Source organism: Chamaea fasciata, unplaced genomic scaffold, assembly GCF_029207755.1.
Source record: "Chamaea fasciata isolate MVZ Bird 193981 ecotype frontalis unplaced genomic scaffold, bChaFas1.0.hap1 SCAF_4, whole genome shotgun sequence".
NCBI classification, from domain to species: Eukaryota; Metazoa; Chordata; class Aves; order Passeriformes; family Sylviidae; genus Chamaea; species Chamaea fasciata.
In genome coordinates this window covers 70,482,746-70,500,987 of record NW_027094089.1, presented here as the reverse complement: position 1 = coordinate 70,500,987, position 18,242 = coordinate 70,482,746, and the positions used below count along the sequence as shown (strand labels likewise).

General features: G+C 41.7%; 1 protein-coding gene across 5 annotated transcripts in view; it reads left to right on the top strand.

The window, feature by feature from the left end:
* LOC136288566 (E3 ubiquitin-protein ligase Topors-like) overlaps positions 1-8,256 on the top strand; it is a 59,551-nt gene extending 51,295 nt beyond the window's left edge. For 4 of the 5 annotated variants that reach the window (XM_066181914.1, XM_066181913.1, XM_066181911.1 and 1 more), the window contains 3 exons: positions 4,585-4,712; positions 5,766-5,853; positions 6,257-8,256. In XM_066181914.1, the coding sequence (XP_066038011.1) occupies positions 6,325-7,080 (756 nt within the window). In that variant the 5' untranslated portion in view covers positions 4,585-4,712; positions 5,766-5,853; positions 6,257-6,324 and the 3' untranslated portion in view covers positions 7,081-8,256. The remainder of the gene's footprint in view (positions 1-4,584; positions 4,713-5,765; positions 5,854-6,256) is intronic. The other variant, XM_066181910.1, reaches the window with a different exon arrangement.
* Positions 8,257-18,242: the final 9,986 nt, after the last annotated feature.

Here is an 18,242-nt window from a genome sequence, read left to right as displayed (position 1 = left end):
TTCTTAAGACTTCCACCAAAAGAGTTCACAACTCTCATATTATTTGTGTCTGTTTGGAGTCCAGAGTTTACCTTAACCAGATAATGTTGTTTCCTTGAGTCAAAAATGAAGGCTTGTATTTAGACCCTTGTCCCAGTGATCCAATTTGTCCTTTATTTCAGCCTCATATTCCTCCTGCATTACTGAGTTTTTAAAACACAGGTATGAATATAAACATCACAGACGAATGTAACAGAACAAAATTCTATTACACTAATAGAATATCTTTAAATCAGTGTTTTATTCAGTGAAAGGAATTTGTGACACCATCTATTGATACTTAAAGGGGAACACTTCAAAGGAGTCTTCAGTGCATTAATACAGCTTCAGTGCTAGTATGCAGTGGGGAAAAAAAAATTATTCATCCTTTTAAGAAAAAAAACCAAAATAACCACCCCCCAAAACTCAACGAAGTATATTCCCTTCCTGTTACCTTTACTCTTAACAAAAGATGCACACTTCTGGGTGAAAGAGAATTGTTTCAGCCTCAGTTATGACCGTTGTTTCTCCTAGATCTAATCTATTTGCATCATAGATACAGAAATGTTTTACATTCAAATGTTTGCAATTCATGATTTAAGATATAGACTTTGATTTTCAGGGGTTTGTATTTTCAGGTTTTTGAATACCTGAGAAATACAACTTTGTAATCCTTTAACACTGTGGAAAACATTGAATTTTAGCATAAAGACTGACTTATTTTACATTCAAACAGCCAGCATACTAATAAGAATAGGGATATAAAAATTACAAATGTTGTAGTACAGAAGAATAAGCAAGCAAGCAAACAAACCAGAAATCCTAGAAAACTCTGACAGAGTCAGAAATACAACCTGACACCCTGTTGGTCAGGGTGTTGGAAACAGTGCAAAAGTAAGCCCTCCTGGAGTGGCAGATGTGGTTCTGTTGGAGTAGAGATGGTCCCGTAGAGGAAAAAAAGGGTCCAGAGATGGGTCCGGTCATCCTTTGGGAGTCCCAAGGGAACACTGGATGTCTGGTGATACTTGTGGCTCCTTTTATCTAGGTGGAAATGGTTTGGCTCCTCCTTCCTGGGTAGAGCATCTCATAATGGGATGATGTAATGTGTCATGTCATTGGTGAGCTTTAATTGCCCATTAACAGAAGATATCCCGACAGAGGTAATGGGAGGGTGAACAGAGATATGAAACAATGCCCCACCCGGTTTTAACAGCTGGCTTGTTATCAGAAAGGCAGTTGCACCCTCCCTCCTGGAGTTACAACAGATAAAGAAAAAAAAAAAACTCCCCAGGTGGGCTTCAACAGATGGAATAAACATTTTTTCTTTTTGGTTACAAAACCCAAGACAAAAATTAGAACTCCAAGTGGGAATTTTAAACAGGAATGAGGTAGAGGAGTTAGTGCTGTCCTGCTCATCTTCCTGGCAGAGAGGCACAAAACAGTGGAGGGAGAGTACATGAACATGACACTTGGCTGGTGCTGCAACTACACAGTAGGTAGAAGTTCTGTTCCCTCTTTGACTTGGGAAAACATTCCTATAGATTCCATCTTCCTTCCATACACCTTTCATGACCCCCATGCTGAGCTAGGTCAGAGAAATCCTCAGGCAAAAAAATGAACTTCATAAAAAAACCCAAAAAAACCAAAAAACCACTAACCCTGGTCTAGCACATCAGCTGTGCAAATATTGGTGCAGGGAAAAGGAGATGTGGAAAAATTTTTTTCAGAAACAGTTTGAATCTATGCTGCCTTGAACTGAGTGTCCTCGATCTAATGTCTATTGCACATCATGTTCAAGCCTGAGAAGTTATTTCCATGCTCTGGTTTTGGATTTGTGGGTGGGATTTAGCCTTGGGCTGAAGTGAGTGATCATGCTGAGGACTCAAGTTTAACACCAGCAACAGGATAACTTTAGGCAGAGAAGCCTCAGACCTCTCATTTATGCAGTTTAAGAATACATTTTCAGCAAATGTAATTCTCTTTTGGTTGTGCCAACAGTTGAGCAAGAGCTTAAGCATTTTACTAAGAAAACTTGGTTTTGAAAGCTGTTACTGCACCCTACAGAACCTGTAGTTATACGCTAACAGGACAGCATAATTATTTCTTGTTTGAAATCTATCATAGAATCAAAAATCCCTTGAGGGTGAATGACACCTCTGGAGCTCTCCTAACCTGGTCAAAGAAGGACCAACTACAAAGATAGTCACTTTTCAGTTACTTTCTACTTATCTCTTACCACTAGGGCATTTTCTTTCAAGTATACTACTACTTTGGAGAATCACAGAATGTTCTGAGCTGGAAGGGATCCACAAGGATCATTGAGTCCAACTTTTAAGTGAACAGCCCATAGAAATGAAATTAAAGCTCAGCTTTCATTCCTCATAATATCACACACTTTTGTTTCAGGGACTGTACACAGCAGGACAAGCATCCACTGTGGAAGTGTCCAGTGACCAGAGTGACAAACATATTGCAAAAATAATGAAAGGGATCCCCCTGATAGCTGAGTTCTGCTGTAGAGATGAAACTCTTATAAAAACAGTTAAGAGAGAGTTTGGGGGGTCCTCTTTGAATTTCACCGTTAGCAGTCCTGCTTTCCTTTGTGCTGCAGTACTGCAGTCTGAAGTCCTGCAGGGCACTGCAGTTCACCAGCCTGTTATTAAAGCCAACTGGAGGTTAAAACTGACTGGGAGTCCTCAGAAACACTTCTTGTGAAAAATGGCCTTTTGGCTTTCTGGTGTTTATTTATTTATTTTTTTTTTTTCACATAAACCAGTTCATTTTACACGTTGTTTCAAGGAGATCTTATTTGGAAAGGGCTTCTTCTCAGCCTCAGGCTTATCCCAGGTGGAGATTGCTGGCAACACCCTCCTGCCTCCTCCCTGACACAAACCAGCATGATGCCAGTCCCCATCTCCACACTCTGCTGAGCTGACTGATTTTGGGAGGGAAAAGACTGAAAACTGAATCTTTCTTGTCCTGCTGGAACATTGTGTCTGATAAAAGAAAAAGAACCTCAAATCTAGTCAGTTTAAATTAGTTTTGACTTTCTTTATTTGGGGTATTAGAAGAAAAGGTGTAGTGATTTTGTTTTTGCAGACTTAATGGTATTTTTATGCTAGAAATAGTTGGTGTTGCTTTTTAAATGAAAAACTTTCAAGATCACATATTTATTCTCATTAATACCTTCTGTCACTTCTCAGTTCCATGGGAAAATACTTGATTTCCCTTAATGTGAGTTTGTGAGTACAGCATAGATTTTACAGTGTTTAGACTTTTTTCCTTCAGTCCTTACTAATATCTAGATTTCCTATTCACATTTGTATTTCAGGGGATTTCAACAGATTTTTACTTTCAAAACCTTTTTCACATTGACTGTGCTTTGTCTATTCATTTGACACTTATCACCTCTCTCACAATGCAGGGAATTTTCAGAGATGTCTTGGTCTGTATTAACACATCCCTTCAAAAAAACTATCTAGTGACAAATCAATTCTTGTGTTAAGCATTTCTCTATTAGGTTTCATAGGAACTGCAGAAGTATATAGGATTGATTTGTAGAGTAGAATTTATTCTCTTGAATCCCCTAACAAAGACATCAGTAAGCTTTTATTGACAATTTTACATTAGAGTGTATCAAAAAGCCCTCAAGGGAAAACGTTGAAAATGTTAAATAAGTATTTTACCCGCAGGCTGTCTCCTACAGAGATTTCTTAATTACCTCATTTTCTGCAGAACAGCAGGTCTTGGCACTGGTACTATGAGAACCATGGTGCACCCTGGTGAATTTGTGTCAGGATCACATGAATTGAGGAAGTTGGTCCTGACACAATCTTTAATATCAGCTAGTTTGTCATATTTCTGTGGGCTTTTGCTGGTTCTGCAGGACAGCACAATGAGTAACAAAGATTATGTGGAAGTTTCTGAGTTTAAAACTATTTCCAGTCTTTTCAGTTTCCTTGAATGCCTTTGCTGCCTCAGGGCACTAAGAAACCAGTTACATTTCAGTGTCTGACAGAATCCATCATGACACATGGGAAGAGAAAGCGTATGGACTGGTGCAAAAATAGCGTTTCAGTTGTGGTGGGTGTGCTTACAGCCGTGTGCAGTATGATACCATGTGGAATGACAAAAGGCTGCTCACTGGTGAAAACCTATGGTGAGTTGACCACCCTGTTTGGCTGCATCAGAGGTGCCAACCAGAGCCACTCCATCAAGTTCCCTCCTCAGCTGATCTGGGGAAAGAAAATATCAGAAGAGACTTGTGGGTCAACATAAGGGCAAGGAGAGATCACTCCCCAGTTATCTAATGGGCCAAACAGACTCAGCTTGGGGAATTTGTTTATTTATTACCAGTCAAATCAGAGTAGGATGAGAATTAGAACCAAATCTTAAAACGTCCTCCCACCACTTCCTGCCTTTTTTCCCAAGCTTAATTTTATTCCAAATTTCTCTACCTTCATGACTCTCAGCAGTCATAGGGGGATGGGGAAAAGGGGTTATGATTAGTTCATTGTATGCTGTTTCTGCATTTGATGCTGTACAGTTTTTTTTCTCCTTCCTTAGGTGCTTCCTTCCCCTTACAGGTTCGTCATCACACGAACTGAACCATCACACGTGGCTGAACCAACACACCCACCCAGCATAAATCAACTGTGCCTATGGGCGTACTGGACTTGTACTTCTACTTTTATGTAAGTTTAATGCAACTATGTGGTTTTTAAGCAGAACATGGAGAGTTACTTTTGTAATAGGTAGTAGCCTTTCATGAAAGACACAGCTTTGGCATTTACTATTTATTACAATAGTGATGAGTTGTCTGAGATCTGTCAGGGGTGTGGCAGTATTTCCACTAGTTTCCACTAGGCCAAAGACTGTAGGAGCAGAAGGTCCTCATCTCTCTCTGGGAAATGTGTCCCACTGCTGAAAGGCAGCCACAGAAGCATTGTGCATTAAATTCAAAATTCTAAATCAGCTCTAAATTCTTGATTCTAGTTGAGCAGAGCTGAGTATGATTTCAAGTGTCACTGCTATGCCTTGTTTACTGCCTTAAGAGAAATATAATTATATTCTGTGTTTCATAGGGGCTTACAGAAGTAATGTGCAAATATGTCTCTGAGGTTTAGAGATACAGTACCAGGACTGAAGTTAAACTGGTATTTTCTCAGGGCTTGCACAGAGGATTTGGGTCTATGCTAGGTAATCTGATTACTTCAGAAAGTTAAAACATGCACCCTCAGGGCACAGCAATGTACATTTGATATAAGACTTCCAGGCACAAAATACTTAGGGCCATTTACCAAGAGAAAACTGTTACCAAAACAAAACTTTGGACAGGCCCTGATTTGGCAGTTTGACAGTTGGTTTAATGCTGGTGATAGGACTTCCCTGATTCCAGCAGAATCCTCACTGTGCCTCAAGCATATCCCTAAATTTTAACTCATATTACATGTTATTAGGGCTAAATAATGTACTAGAAATCATAAAATTATCAGCTAGGTCACAAGAGTAAGTAGGAACAAACTTCCTTTGATGAGTATTTCTGCTTAGGAAGTAAAGTTAGTGTAGAATTAGGTAATTCTGGCAATTATTTACTCAAGCACAACTGTCCTTCAATATGCTATGCAACTCCCATTTTAGGACTAGCCACTTTTGTAAACCACTAGGCACAAAACTTTACCTGGCTCTTGTCTCAAAAGCACACCACCACAGCACAACCAGTAAAATACCATTGTTTCATGTTGCAGGTCTGTGGTTTAGCCCAAAACTTGTAAATTATTGCTGTTTTGAAGAGTGGATTTGCCATCAGTTCCAGTCATCTGCAAAAGCTTTTTGGTATGCTTCAGTACACTGCCAAACCAAAAAACACTCATCTCAACCTCTCATCATGCTAGATATATATCCCTTCACCTGGTAAAAATGTTATACTCACTCCTTCCCCACCCTCACGCTGGTTATTTGGAATGAAAATGCAGTGAAAAAGGAGAGAAGGTGAGGCTTCTTCCGGTGCTGGGTGGTTGCCACTGGAAGCTTCCAGTGCCAATCCCGGGGTCTTCACTCCTGTTGCCCCACCCTGCCTGCTTGGGGCAGGCAAGTGAAGGTGAGCTGTGCCCCACGGGTCCCCTCTGGGTGGGCGACAGCACTCATGGAGCCAAGAGGGTGGCTTCTCCAAGGGCCTGGCCATTCCTTCCTTCTCTCCCTGGGACAGCCAGTGACCACTGCCTCACCCTCCCCACAGCGTGTGACACCAGCGAGGGCGAGCGGCTCCCGTTCCTCAGCTGTCCCCAGCCTGCTGCCACTGCCAGCATGGCCACGGGGGCAGAGTGGAGCTGCCCCATCTGCCGCGAAGCCTCGGACAACATCGCCTACGTGGGTTCCTGCCTGCACCAGTTCTGCCGGGCCTGCATCGCGCGCTGGGCCAGGAAGAACCCTTCGTGCCCGCTGTGCAGGCAGACCGTGCACACCATCATCTACCCGGCCTCACCTGACCAGGGCTTCATGGAGATGGCTGTGCCGCAGCCCTCGGTGTCCCGGAGAGCCGGCCGACGGGAGGAGCCAAGCGCCGCGGAGCCGCAGCCCCAGGCCCGCGTGGCGGGCTTCCCTCCTGAGACCTGGGCGCTTTTCTTCCGCAACCACAGCGAGATCCTGCGGCCGCTGGAGGCGTGGCTGAACCAGGTGCTGTGCGGAGACTCCTGGTGGGACGTGGCCTTCGCGCAGGGCAGGATAGTGGGCAGCTTGTGTCGCTACGGGCTGCACGAGGTGGCCTTGGTGCAGGAGCTGCAGCCCTTCCTAGAGGAGCAGACGGCCGCCTTCGTGAGGCACCTCATCGATGTGGCCGCTGACCAGTGCAGGGAGCTGGTGCGGCGTCGCATGAACACGGCCCCTCAGCAGGCCGGCGCCGGTGCTGTCGCCTCCCCTAGCACCGGGGCGCAGGAGGAGCGCCCTGAGGGGCCGGGGCAGGCCGGGGCCGGGGCCTCTGGCGCCGGGCAGAGCGGCGGCTGCGGCCCCGGGGTCTTCCGGCAGTCCGGCAGGCGCAGAGGCGGCGGCTCGGAGGACACTTGAGCTGCCCACAAGAAGCCGTGCCGCCGGCAGAGCTAGAGTGCTGTGGCAGCAGCAGGAGAAACGGGACCGGGACAGCAGCGGGGTCGACTTCAAAGTAAAGAAATTTTGTAAAGAAGCGAAACCGAAGCAAAACGAAATAGCCAAAATGCCCTAGAACAACTTAGAAAACCGCGTGAAAAGCCTTAGTCTTTCGCTACAAACCTTGCATGTGACATTGCCAGCGCTGTCACCTGGATGCCTTCTCCTCCTCCTGGTGCTGTGCACACCTTCCTCCTCATGTGTGTCCTGCAACTTCACGTTGTCTGCCATAGCTTGAAGCCCCAGTCGATCTGTCAGTATATTTCTTGCACTTTCCTGATTGTATTATTGCTGTCTCAGGTCTTACTAACTTTGTGTGTCTCACTTTATTAGCAAATGGATGAATTCCAGACAAACAGAATTCTCCCTTTTACTGCTGTTTAACTTCAGTTATGTTTGATGATCTTTTTCTCATCGTGATCAAGACATTTAAATGTATTTAAAAATTTAGACTTGTTTCCTTTCAGATATTTTACATTAACTCTTTGTGCAAACATCCTGTGAGTGTGAAGACACTTTTTTTCTATAAAGAGATCAACACATTGCTAATATTCCAGCAAGAGGTCTTTAGTGTTTTTCTTACTTAGGTAGAAGTCTCTGTGACAAATGTTTGAAACTGAGATTTTTGTCAATAAAACAGCAGTAATTCTGGAAAAAAGTAAACTTGTGAGCCTTGATTTGCCTATATGTGAAATGATCAAAGCAAAGCTGTTCCTCTCTGCCTTTTTCCCCCGAAGCACTGTATCTCTGTCCTGCTCCCAACTTCCAGCAGCTGCATCTTGCAAATGCCAGGTTCCGTCTGCTCAAATCAGAGGCAAAATTCCTCAGCATTGACTGGAGGACTGCACCCACAGTTACTGAAATCATTATCTTGGACAAAACTAAAAAGTCACAGAAGTGTTCACAGGTCCCCAGCATAAATTAAAAAACACCCATATAGAATTTTAGTAGTAATTTTTTGTTTCATTTCTGCTCTTCCTGTTTTCCTACAAGTTCATATGTAGGCTTTCATACTAATTTTTTTTTATGTTGAAGCCGCAGCATCATTCACAGTTGTGTTGCTTGCACTACTGAGAGTTACAATTTTCTTAATTGGGTCTTTCTTTAATAAATACATTTTACATTAGCACACTTAAATGGTAGCAATAACAGAGAACTTGTAATAAAACTTCATTTCTGTATAAATTCCCATTTTCCCTTCTATATACTTTGAACATCTGTTTGGGGTTTTATTACTTTGGTTTCCATTCTCTGTCCTGTAACAGAATATAGCATTTAGCAGATTTACTTGTCTTCAAAAAGTGAAAGACTATGTGGATCTCATTAACTGAATAAGAGTGGAGGCCACTGTCTGCTTCTCCCTTAGTCCTTTACAGTGGAACTTGCCAGACTTTGAGAACTACTATAGAGAATAATCCAGATATTCCCCTTAATGATGATGATAATTGGGGTGCTTATGTGAGTGAGGTTCGCCTTGTACTATTAGTGTTCTCAGTACTTTTAAGGTTCTTTAAATGGTATATTTATTATTTAAATAATTTTTCTGAAATTTCAGCACAGTTCAGGATCATGCTTAAAGCTATTAGATCTAAATTCCCCAAACCGTGCTGTCTCAGCATTACTCACATCAACTAGTTACACAGTTCACAAGCAATTACATTTTTGCCGTTTCTGAGTGCTGGAGTTGTGTGGAAGTCTTGATAACAAACGTGATGCTGTTTCAAAGAGATTAAACAGAATAAAGTAAGTTTCAGAAGCAGAACACTTTGAGAGAGGACACACCTGATACAAGGAGAGATGTCAGAAAATGGATACAGCAAATTATAACATATTGAGGTTCATGAGATGAAATGAGTGGTGAAATTAGTAAATTTCCTACATTAGCCTATTTAGGAAGGACACATCTAAGTAAAAAATATTCTTCCAAACCACAGTAAAGCAGAAATGTAAATGCCTATGCCAGGGATGGGTGCTACCTTATGCCAGATTAGACACGTGGGAAGTAAGTAGGACAAGGGCAGATTAACAGAACAGGCAGAGAAAGCAGGCCTGGCTTTCCTTTTTTGACAAGGTAAAAAAAAAAAAAATTGGAAGGCACATACTCTGTGTGATAGCAGGTGAAAATTACAATGCAACCACATGTACAGTGCAAAAGAGAAATACACCCACAAATAATTGTCACCTAATTATCTTTTAGAAACTATTTTGATGACACTACTTTGAAGAATTTCAACTTTGCAAGAAAGAAGAAATGGCACAGAGTTAAAAGGCAGAATTGATTCTGATATTCTGACAAGAGGGCTTTCCAAAGACTATAGCAGCTCCCCAAGCAGCTTTCTGATGATGGCAGTGGTGGATGATACCTGCCTGTGGGTTATCTGTGGTGAACAGAAGTTTGAATGTGAATTGTTTAGGAATGTTCTCATTAAGAACAGTAATGTGCTTAATGAAGGGGAATGTGCTTAATGTGAAGGGGAAAATTTTGCAAGAAAATAGCCCATTAAAGAGGGAACTGGAACAAATATAAACCAATGGGGAAATATGAGGAACAGGGAAATATGAAGAACTGTATGTAGTTACATTCTCTTCTCAGGTCTGTGCTAGTGTAAGAACTGCAGTGCTCTTTTTCTTATTTGCAAAGAATGTGTGGAGAAAGCAAAAAAATTTTCTTGGCTGTATATTGGGAAATTTTGCTTTTGTGAAAGTATTTGGTATTTTACCTATTCCTGGTTACATGAGTAAAGGGAAGTCATGTGGCAATGCTACGGCTGTAGGGCAGAGGAGCCTTTGTCCTCTTCTTAGACCTGGTCAGAGAAATTGCTTCAGCATTCACCTCTTCCTTTGCCTCATTTTTGAGCTGCACAAAGGGTATGAAGGCACGCCTGCTGATAGTCAGCCCAAGGACAGGTTTTATGTGCCTCTCCCAGGGTTGTGTGAGGAAGGAGCTTCCATTAAAGTTTGTTAAACTTTAGACAGCATGGAGAAGTCTTTGAAATGGAAGGAGTTCTAATAGTCTGACAAATGAGTGTTTTTATTCTGCACTGCTGATGGCTGAGACTTTTATAATAACCCAGAAATGGTTGTGGTCCTCCTTTGGAAAGGAAAAGTGTGCAGGAAAAACAGGATTGCCATTTTCAGTCATTTAATAAAGAGGAGGGCTACCACATTGTGTTTCTAACAGAGGATCATCAATCCTTTCATTTTCCACTTCCAGTGGCCTTCAAATGAGAAAGAGCAGCAAGGGGCACAGCTTCTTGGTTGGCAAGGTGTAGTTTATCCTGGCATGTTATCTGAAGTTCCCTGGGACAGAGCTCATGGAAATTTTTGCATTACTGAAAGCTAATGACAGCCCTTTGTTTTGTGCTGGATTCTGCCACATCAGTGAAGGGGTCAAGGCTGCCTGTCCACAATTCCACATTGTGGTGTTTCCTCAGGAGTGATGGTGCTCATGCAGCCCATTCCTAAAAACACAGAGGGATGCTGTGGGCTGTGCATCTGTAGGGTGCATATACAGATACTGTGTGAGGTTTCTGTGGTCAAATGCAGCAGAAGATTCCATATGCTTTGCCCAGAAGCTTCTTGACATCCAGCCCAGCATCTGCACTGAACTCCTGACTTGATGAACTGCGTCTAATGACCCGTGATTTAATTTTACTGCAGATTAAATATTGACAATCCAGAAGTGTTGCTCTCTGTTGACACCTTGATGAATGTTTATGGCTTGATGCGTGGAATGTGAGAGCAGCTGTCTTCCTTAATGTTACTTTGGAAGTGGAAAATAAAGTCTTGCAAAGAAGATTGTGGTGAACAGGATATCAGTGTGAATGTTGCCACATCGTGCTAATTAGATGCTGAAGTTGTGATAGTTTTTTTGGTACATATCCTGTCATTAATTTGTATGCTTTTCAAAGCTTTTGCAAAACAGATACGCTGCTAAGGTTAAATCATTAACACAAAATGCAGAACAAAATATCTTTACTCTGTTTTTCATTTCACAGTATTGAAAGCTAATTAGGCACCTTTGCATAGCACTGGGAAAAAATAAATCTCAGATACATTTTTCTGGATTAAATGGCAAATCCAGCCCTTGGTGTGAGGATGTAGACTCATGGTATTAATCAGCATCCTGGCAATTGCAGTGTTATTATGTAGATGGTTATATTGATATCAAATGTAGTTCAGGGATCAAAGTCCCCCAAGAAGAGTGATGACAAGGAAAGAAAACAATCCTGGAGTAAAATAGTTTGTCTTGAGAGCTATTCTCCAGCCTGCAGAATGGGGAGAAAGATAATTTGATTTGGTAATCAGTTTTTTGCATATTCCTGGGAGTGTTGGAAAATGTGTGTAATTGCTGCTTTGAAGACAGACTGTGGAGAAGTTACAGAAGGAGGGGAACATTCATGCTCTGCTCAAAGGCAACTACTTTGATCTGACACCAACTGTTATCTTTAAGACCAGACCTTGTGCTTCAGTGACAGCTGCAATAAAGATATCATTCTGGAAAGCAGGAATGAATAGAGTGGTTTCCCCAGGGAAGAGGAAAACCATGGCTTAATGGCCTGGGAAAGCCCTTTTTCAGTATAGTTAGCAAGGGGCTTACTTCCATGCTCCCTCAGTTCAAGTATGCAGATTTTTGCTAGAAGGTTACTAGTTCTTTGTGTCACCGTAGGTTGATTTTTGGTGCAGAAATTTTAATATAATTAGTTCTTCCCTATTGGACCCTTCCCTCAGACCCCGCCGTAACTCCTCTTCACACCAGAATGTATAAATAACCCTGGTCTAACCCTAGCCTCTGTTTTTTGCCTCTTGTTGTTGGCTTTTTTCAGTTCATTCCTCATACAGTGTATGCCTTCTTGTTGGTTGTTTTTACATTATTAAAACTCTGTTTCTGGACAATTGGATCAAGGCTGCCGCTCTCTATCAAGTTGCCTGAGCTGAGTCTCGACGAAACTCGGGTCCAATTGTCCAGGCTCAGACCTCCAGAGGTTTCACATGAATATCTTCAAGTAATATCTGCAGTTTAAAATTTTGTTGAGTTTTATACAGAATATTTCACAATATTTTACTCTGAGTATGTGTGTTTTTACCAGCTGTGTGTTAGGGCTTCTCTTTGCTTTTTTATTATCCCTGAAATTGAGCACTTCTGTTCTCTGACCTTCAGCTTTGGCTTAGTTTGTGGTGCCAGAAGTGTCTTTCAAATATCCAGACCTTTAAGGATTAGGTTTTATGCAGTTCTTCAGAGGTTTCTGTGTTTGCTCCATAAAATAGTATGATTTCCATTTGACATCTTTTGCATTGACAAATCTTACTCAGATGCAATGTAAATATCTCCAGGAAAGTGTGTATCCTCCTACAGTTGCCCTCAGATTCTCATCAGCATCCCTGCTTGTTCTTAACTATGCGTAGATCATGTAATTGATTCACACCATATGTTCACTATTGCCTTTGGTGGTTTATTTCTTTTTTTCATAAGTTGTTTCACAGAGATAATAATTTTCTTAGGTTTTTCTTAGGCAGCAGTCGCTGTACACCCAAGAAGTAGCTTTGCAAAACCTTTAGTATGGCACCTTCAGTGAAACACCTAGAATTCACTGAGGTGATGGCAGACCAGACTTTGACCAAAGTGACTTTGCATTTCTCAGAGCTGATTTTTTTTTTTTTTTGTAATTTCTGCAACTCTCTCCAACTTGCCACATTCAAAAATTGACTTTAAACAAAACTTAAGCCAATTAATGATAACACTGCCAAATAAAAATTGTCTGTTTCATCACACCTCCAATTTATGGCAGATAATTCAATGGACATGTTTGGGTATTTCAGTGTGATCCAAACTGTAGGTTTTTTGGGATGAATTGGGCGGCCATGCTATCCAGGCTGCTCAGCGTTCAACCTCCGGGTAGCTGCTGCTGCTGTGGAAGCTGGGGGCACAAGCTCCTGCAGAATGCGTTAGAAAGTGCATTTGGAACAGCACACATTCACAAGGAGGCTGACTTCTTTTCCTGGCAAGAAGCAGTTCTTCATTGTAACAACTGACATTTTTCTAGGTTTTATGAAACAAATATGCATAATCTAATCCTAATCTGCATGTGGAGACAGTTTCACTGGATGGTTGCAACATGGTGGTGGCTGAAGAGCTTTCTTAGTTCAAGGGCTGTCCTTTTTATGGTCAGTAGAGTTTGGGCTGTGCATGTGAAACGTTTTCCCAAGCAGAGGACATGTAGGATGAGTACTGGTAAAACCTTCTGCAATTTTTCCAACGCAGATGTTCTGTCAGTGGCCATTGTCACTGCTGGTGTTTCTGTTAATGACTAGCATCTGACAGTACTTCATTCCTGTCTGCCTGAACATTTGGGCAGTGTCAGAGTAGAAAAGAGCAGAGGAAAGGTGGTTTGTGTGCTATATGGCTGTATTTGATGAAAAGGAACAAGATGTCTTTGCACCAGACCCTAAGATCCCAGAGGAGATTCCACTTGCTTAGCACACTGAGACAGAACAAAGGGGAAAGACACAGGAGAGTCCTGATGGGTTTTTTGGCTATGGGAGGCAGTGAGTGTCTTCAGGAAAGTGGCCTCAGTCTCATCTATTTTTCCCCAAAACTGCTGGTTTGGAGAAAGGACCATTTCTACTTCTTCCAAATTAGGCTGGTGCTCAGGGGTCTTCATCATTTGTACACCAAATACTCCAGTGAGGGTCCACCACAGGGAGGAAAGGTCACCTTTGCTGTGCCCACGAGGAGACAAGACACAGCAGAGAGTGCTGGGGCAGAAGTTGAAATTGCTGCACTTTTCCTTCAACTTCATCGCTTCCCAGTGCTGCTAAATCTCACTTCCACTGGTGCCTCATTCTCCTGCTCTGAAAACTGAGGAGAGTAATGTTTCCTTGAGGACTTTACCATTTCCAGAGAAAAGTGCAGTGACAGACATGTTTATTACAGTGCTTGCAACATTAAATGCCAACTGCTCAAAATACACTGCTGGAAACCTCATGGTTCCAAAAAGCTGCATTTTTTAAGTGTTACATTTTTAATGATGTGTAAGTGGGAAGAGTGGGAAGGCCAAGGATAACAGGAAACAAGTGAGGAATAATATAATTTTGGGCTGGCAAGGTCCAGGTAGTGTCAGTGTTACTTGATGCTCATCATCATGGGAGATGAGTACTGACCTGCTCCTGCTTGTCTTCTGTGCACAATAAGCAGGAAGAGTGGAACATGGTCAGTGTAATTCACTTATGACATGCTGATGTGGAGAAAAAATAGAGCATTTAATCCACTGAGATTTTCTGTTTGCTGCTTTGTGAAGGAGGACGCAGGGTTGCAAAGCTAAGACAGTTTCAAGAGGTAAAAAGCTGACAATAAAGAAATTATGTTTCTAAAGATTCAAGGCTGATGGCTAGAAAAAAAAGCAAAATTGCATGCTCAGTTAGCCTGCTCTAGTCCGGCAGAAAAAGAAAAGTACAGTCTTCTAATTTATTTATTTATCTTTGAAGTAATTTGGTCTAATAAAAAAAAACCCAAATAAACCACCAAAAAAACCAAAACAACAACAAAAAAAACCCAAAACAAAACAAAAAAAACCCCAAAACCAAAAAAACCCCAAACCAAAAAACCAAAAACTTTTGCTCCTCAGTGGCATTTTTCAACAACAAAAAACACATACAGCCAAAATGTTTTGACCAGCTCCACATGAATCTATCTTTTTCTATTATTGGGCTTTAGAACTTAGAGTGTAATTTTTGATGTCTTATTTCAGAGTTATCAACTGAAAATAGCTTTTGCTGAACTGATTTCCTGACATGAGATGTTATGAAGGAATTACTTCTAACTGATGCTCTAAGCTACAAAATGCAGTGTTTACTGAAATGTCATCATCTGCTTTATGTTTTGAGAACAGCAACCTTTTTTTGAACTGCCAGTTTTACTGTATTTGTAGTTTGTGCTCATTTGAAAACATTTGGAGAGAAAAGAAGGAGAAAGACATATATGCACCAAGGAACAGATCTGATGAGATTGCACAGGAGATTTCTGCTTAAAAGTACTGTTTTTATAGCATGACAAGTGTCTTGGGCATATGATGAGAGGCACAAATGAACATGTTTTTTGTGATTTCTGAGCTGAACAAAGTGAATAACCTAGTGGAGGTCAGTGACAATGATGGATGGGTCTGCTAAAGACTGTCACAGATTCATTTCAATGCTGCCATCTCTGTCTCTTAAGAGGGCCTTCAATCAATAAATGAACACTGGTGGAATGCACTAGAATTGGGAGGAAGAGAAATTAACATAAAGTTAAGCTCTTTCTGTTGGGCCAGAAAACTACCTGTGCAGCTAAATGGCTCTTTTTTGTTCTTGCCTATCAATATGTTGATAACACACACTCTCCTTCCATGATGTCATTTTTTTGGGGTGCATGATAAAGGTTGCCCAATGAGAGCGGTGCTGTAGTTTCTGAAGAAGAACTTTCCCTGAAGTGACTCACCCTGGACAAATGTGTCATTTATATACAGTCAATGGTGCTGTATCGGCCAGAGTTTGTACCAGGAGGAAAAGGGTTATAAAATAAACTGAGACTATCTACCAAAACCAGCTACACAGCTTAGGTTGCAGGGTATTTAAATTCGTTTTCAAATGCATCTGTAATTTAGCTCTGGCCTGAATACAGTCATGGCTGTAGAATAGGAATGCTGGGGTTTTTCCTTCATCAAAGATCCATTCTGTAGATGTGAGAGCATCTGAAACAGGGAAGGCCTGAGTTTTTATCAGCTTCCGTGAGACTGAAGGGAGACCTCATCCCAGTCGCCAACTTCCTCATGAGGGGCAGCACCACTCTCTTCTCTGTAGTGACCAGTGACAGGAATGTGAATGACCAGAGTTGTGTTAGGAGAGGTTTAGGCTGGATATAAGGAAAATGTTCTTGCCCCAGAGAAGACACTGAAGCGGCACTGAAGAGGCTTCCAAGGGAATGGTTGCTGCCCCAAGGCTGACAGAGCTTCCAGGAGCATTTGGACACCGCTCCCAGGCACAGGCTGGGATTGTTGGGGTGTCCTGGCAGGATCAGGAGTTGGACTGGATGATCCCTGTGGATCCCTTTATTAATATTATATTACTGTGTGGTTCTTCCAGATGTCTTTCTCCATGCAAAAGAAATCCAGGCACAAAGCCCAGACTGGCATGTTGGTGGGTTGTAGCCTGTTTCTAAAACTATCTTAGATAGTTTTAGAAGCAGGCTATAAATTTAGGCTTACAGGCTTACCAGACTTGTCTTTTCTTTGGGCTCTGTTTCCTGTTGGACTAGTTTTGAGGTAGAGCTCTAAATTTACGGATTTCTTTTTTCTCAGTAGAGGAATGCCGTGTTGGCAGGCTGTTGGCCTCTCACAGGAGAGATCTGTTTCATGTAGATCTCTAAGCTACTCTGGATTTTACAGGATGAGGAAGCAGCACTTACTTTGCCATGTGCTCCCAAGAGGTGATGTTCTGCCCCCTTGGCCAGAATAAATGCAGCCATTTGAAAAGTCAAATGGCTTGGTCACTCACTTTATCTGTATCCCATCCTGGATCATTTCCATCTGTGTGGAGAGAGAGGAGGACCAGAACCCAAAAGTCAGAAGCACTCTCCAGTTAATGTACTCTCCCAAGGAGCAGAGTAGATGATTGCCAGAGATCTCTTTTAATGCTTCCAGTCATCACTCTGCTTCTCTGGACTTTTGGGTCTTTAGTTGTGTGAAACAGATGAAGCAACCCTGGGCCCAGGGCTACAGACTGGAATGTCTACAGGCTTGTCTGTTTATTTGCTGACACTTCTTTGGCCTGCAGTGAAGTGGTGAGATGGGACTGAAGTTTTACCTTGCTTTTTGTTGATAAAAAAATGATCAAGTTTCTGCAGAAAAAAAACCAAAACAAAAAAAACCCCACAAAAACAGAATGCTGCTTGTTGAGTCTAATGGAAGGCTATGTAATTAGTTGTGTTCCTGATTCTAGAAAAATAGTAGCACCTTCATAAATGGCAATTATGACAGAAAATGCTGGAGGATATTTTAAGACATCATCCTGTGAGGCTCCTCACTTTCCTCCAGAAACAGCGATCTCACAGACTCTCTGAGTAATTACATCTTACATTTCTCCTTATTTTCTCTCCTTGACTTTCCTTACTCCAGTTTTAGTTCCTGATTTCTTTGCCAATACTCTTTAAGGAAGTTTATCCCTTTCTCATTAGAAACTACTTCCTGTGGTTTGGAAGACTTGTGTTCTCTCTCTGCACAAAACTACAGCTGCTCCTTCATCTATTCATCAGAAGCTGCATTTTGCAGAGCAGTCTGTGTTCTGTATTTCCATCAGCTCGCTCACCATCACCAGTTAAAATTGTGTCAAACTGAAATTTAACAGTACTGGGTAGAAGAGACACTTCACAGGTATCTCACGAGGTCTCATTCTGCCCTGTGCAGTTAGGAAACAGATCAGTGACCTCAGGATCCTGCCTTGCTGACTGTTTTCACATTTTATCCTCCTATTTACCAATATGGGGAAAAAAATCGCATTTAACATATAGAGTGATTAAAATAATAAAGGACTGTCATACCAGATACGAAAAGTATCTGATATATCACTTGTAAGAGCTCTGCAGTCCTTTTTACAGTCCTTTTTACAGACAACACACAGACTGTAAAATCGTTGCAGCAATACTCTTCCTGGCAATACAGTCTTGAACTAGAATCAGGAATTCTTATCTTCCCATTTTTTTTTTTGGAGTATGGTGGACTCCACCTTCAAAATGAGTGTGTGAAAAAGCCCCAAATTCTACATCCAGGCACAGAAGAGTAGGTCTGAATTTAAAAAAAAAAGAAATGCATTTGGATTTGCAGCATCACTCTGTGCTGGTCAGTTTGCACTATGTTCAGAACACCAGGTAGTTGTCCCTGTAAACTTAGAGGTCATTTTCGACAAATTTCTCTGAACAGCCAGAGTTGTGCTAAATTTAAAATTAATTTAAAATCCACTATCTTGTAAAAAATATTAAGTGTCTGCCCCCCCCCCCCTTCCTCCATTTTCTCTTCCATACTATTTTCTGTTTTTTTCAGAGAAATTGGAGGAAA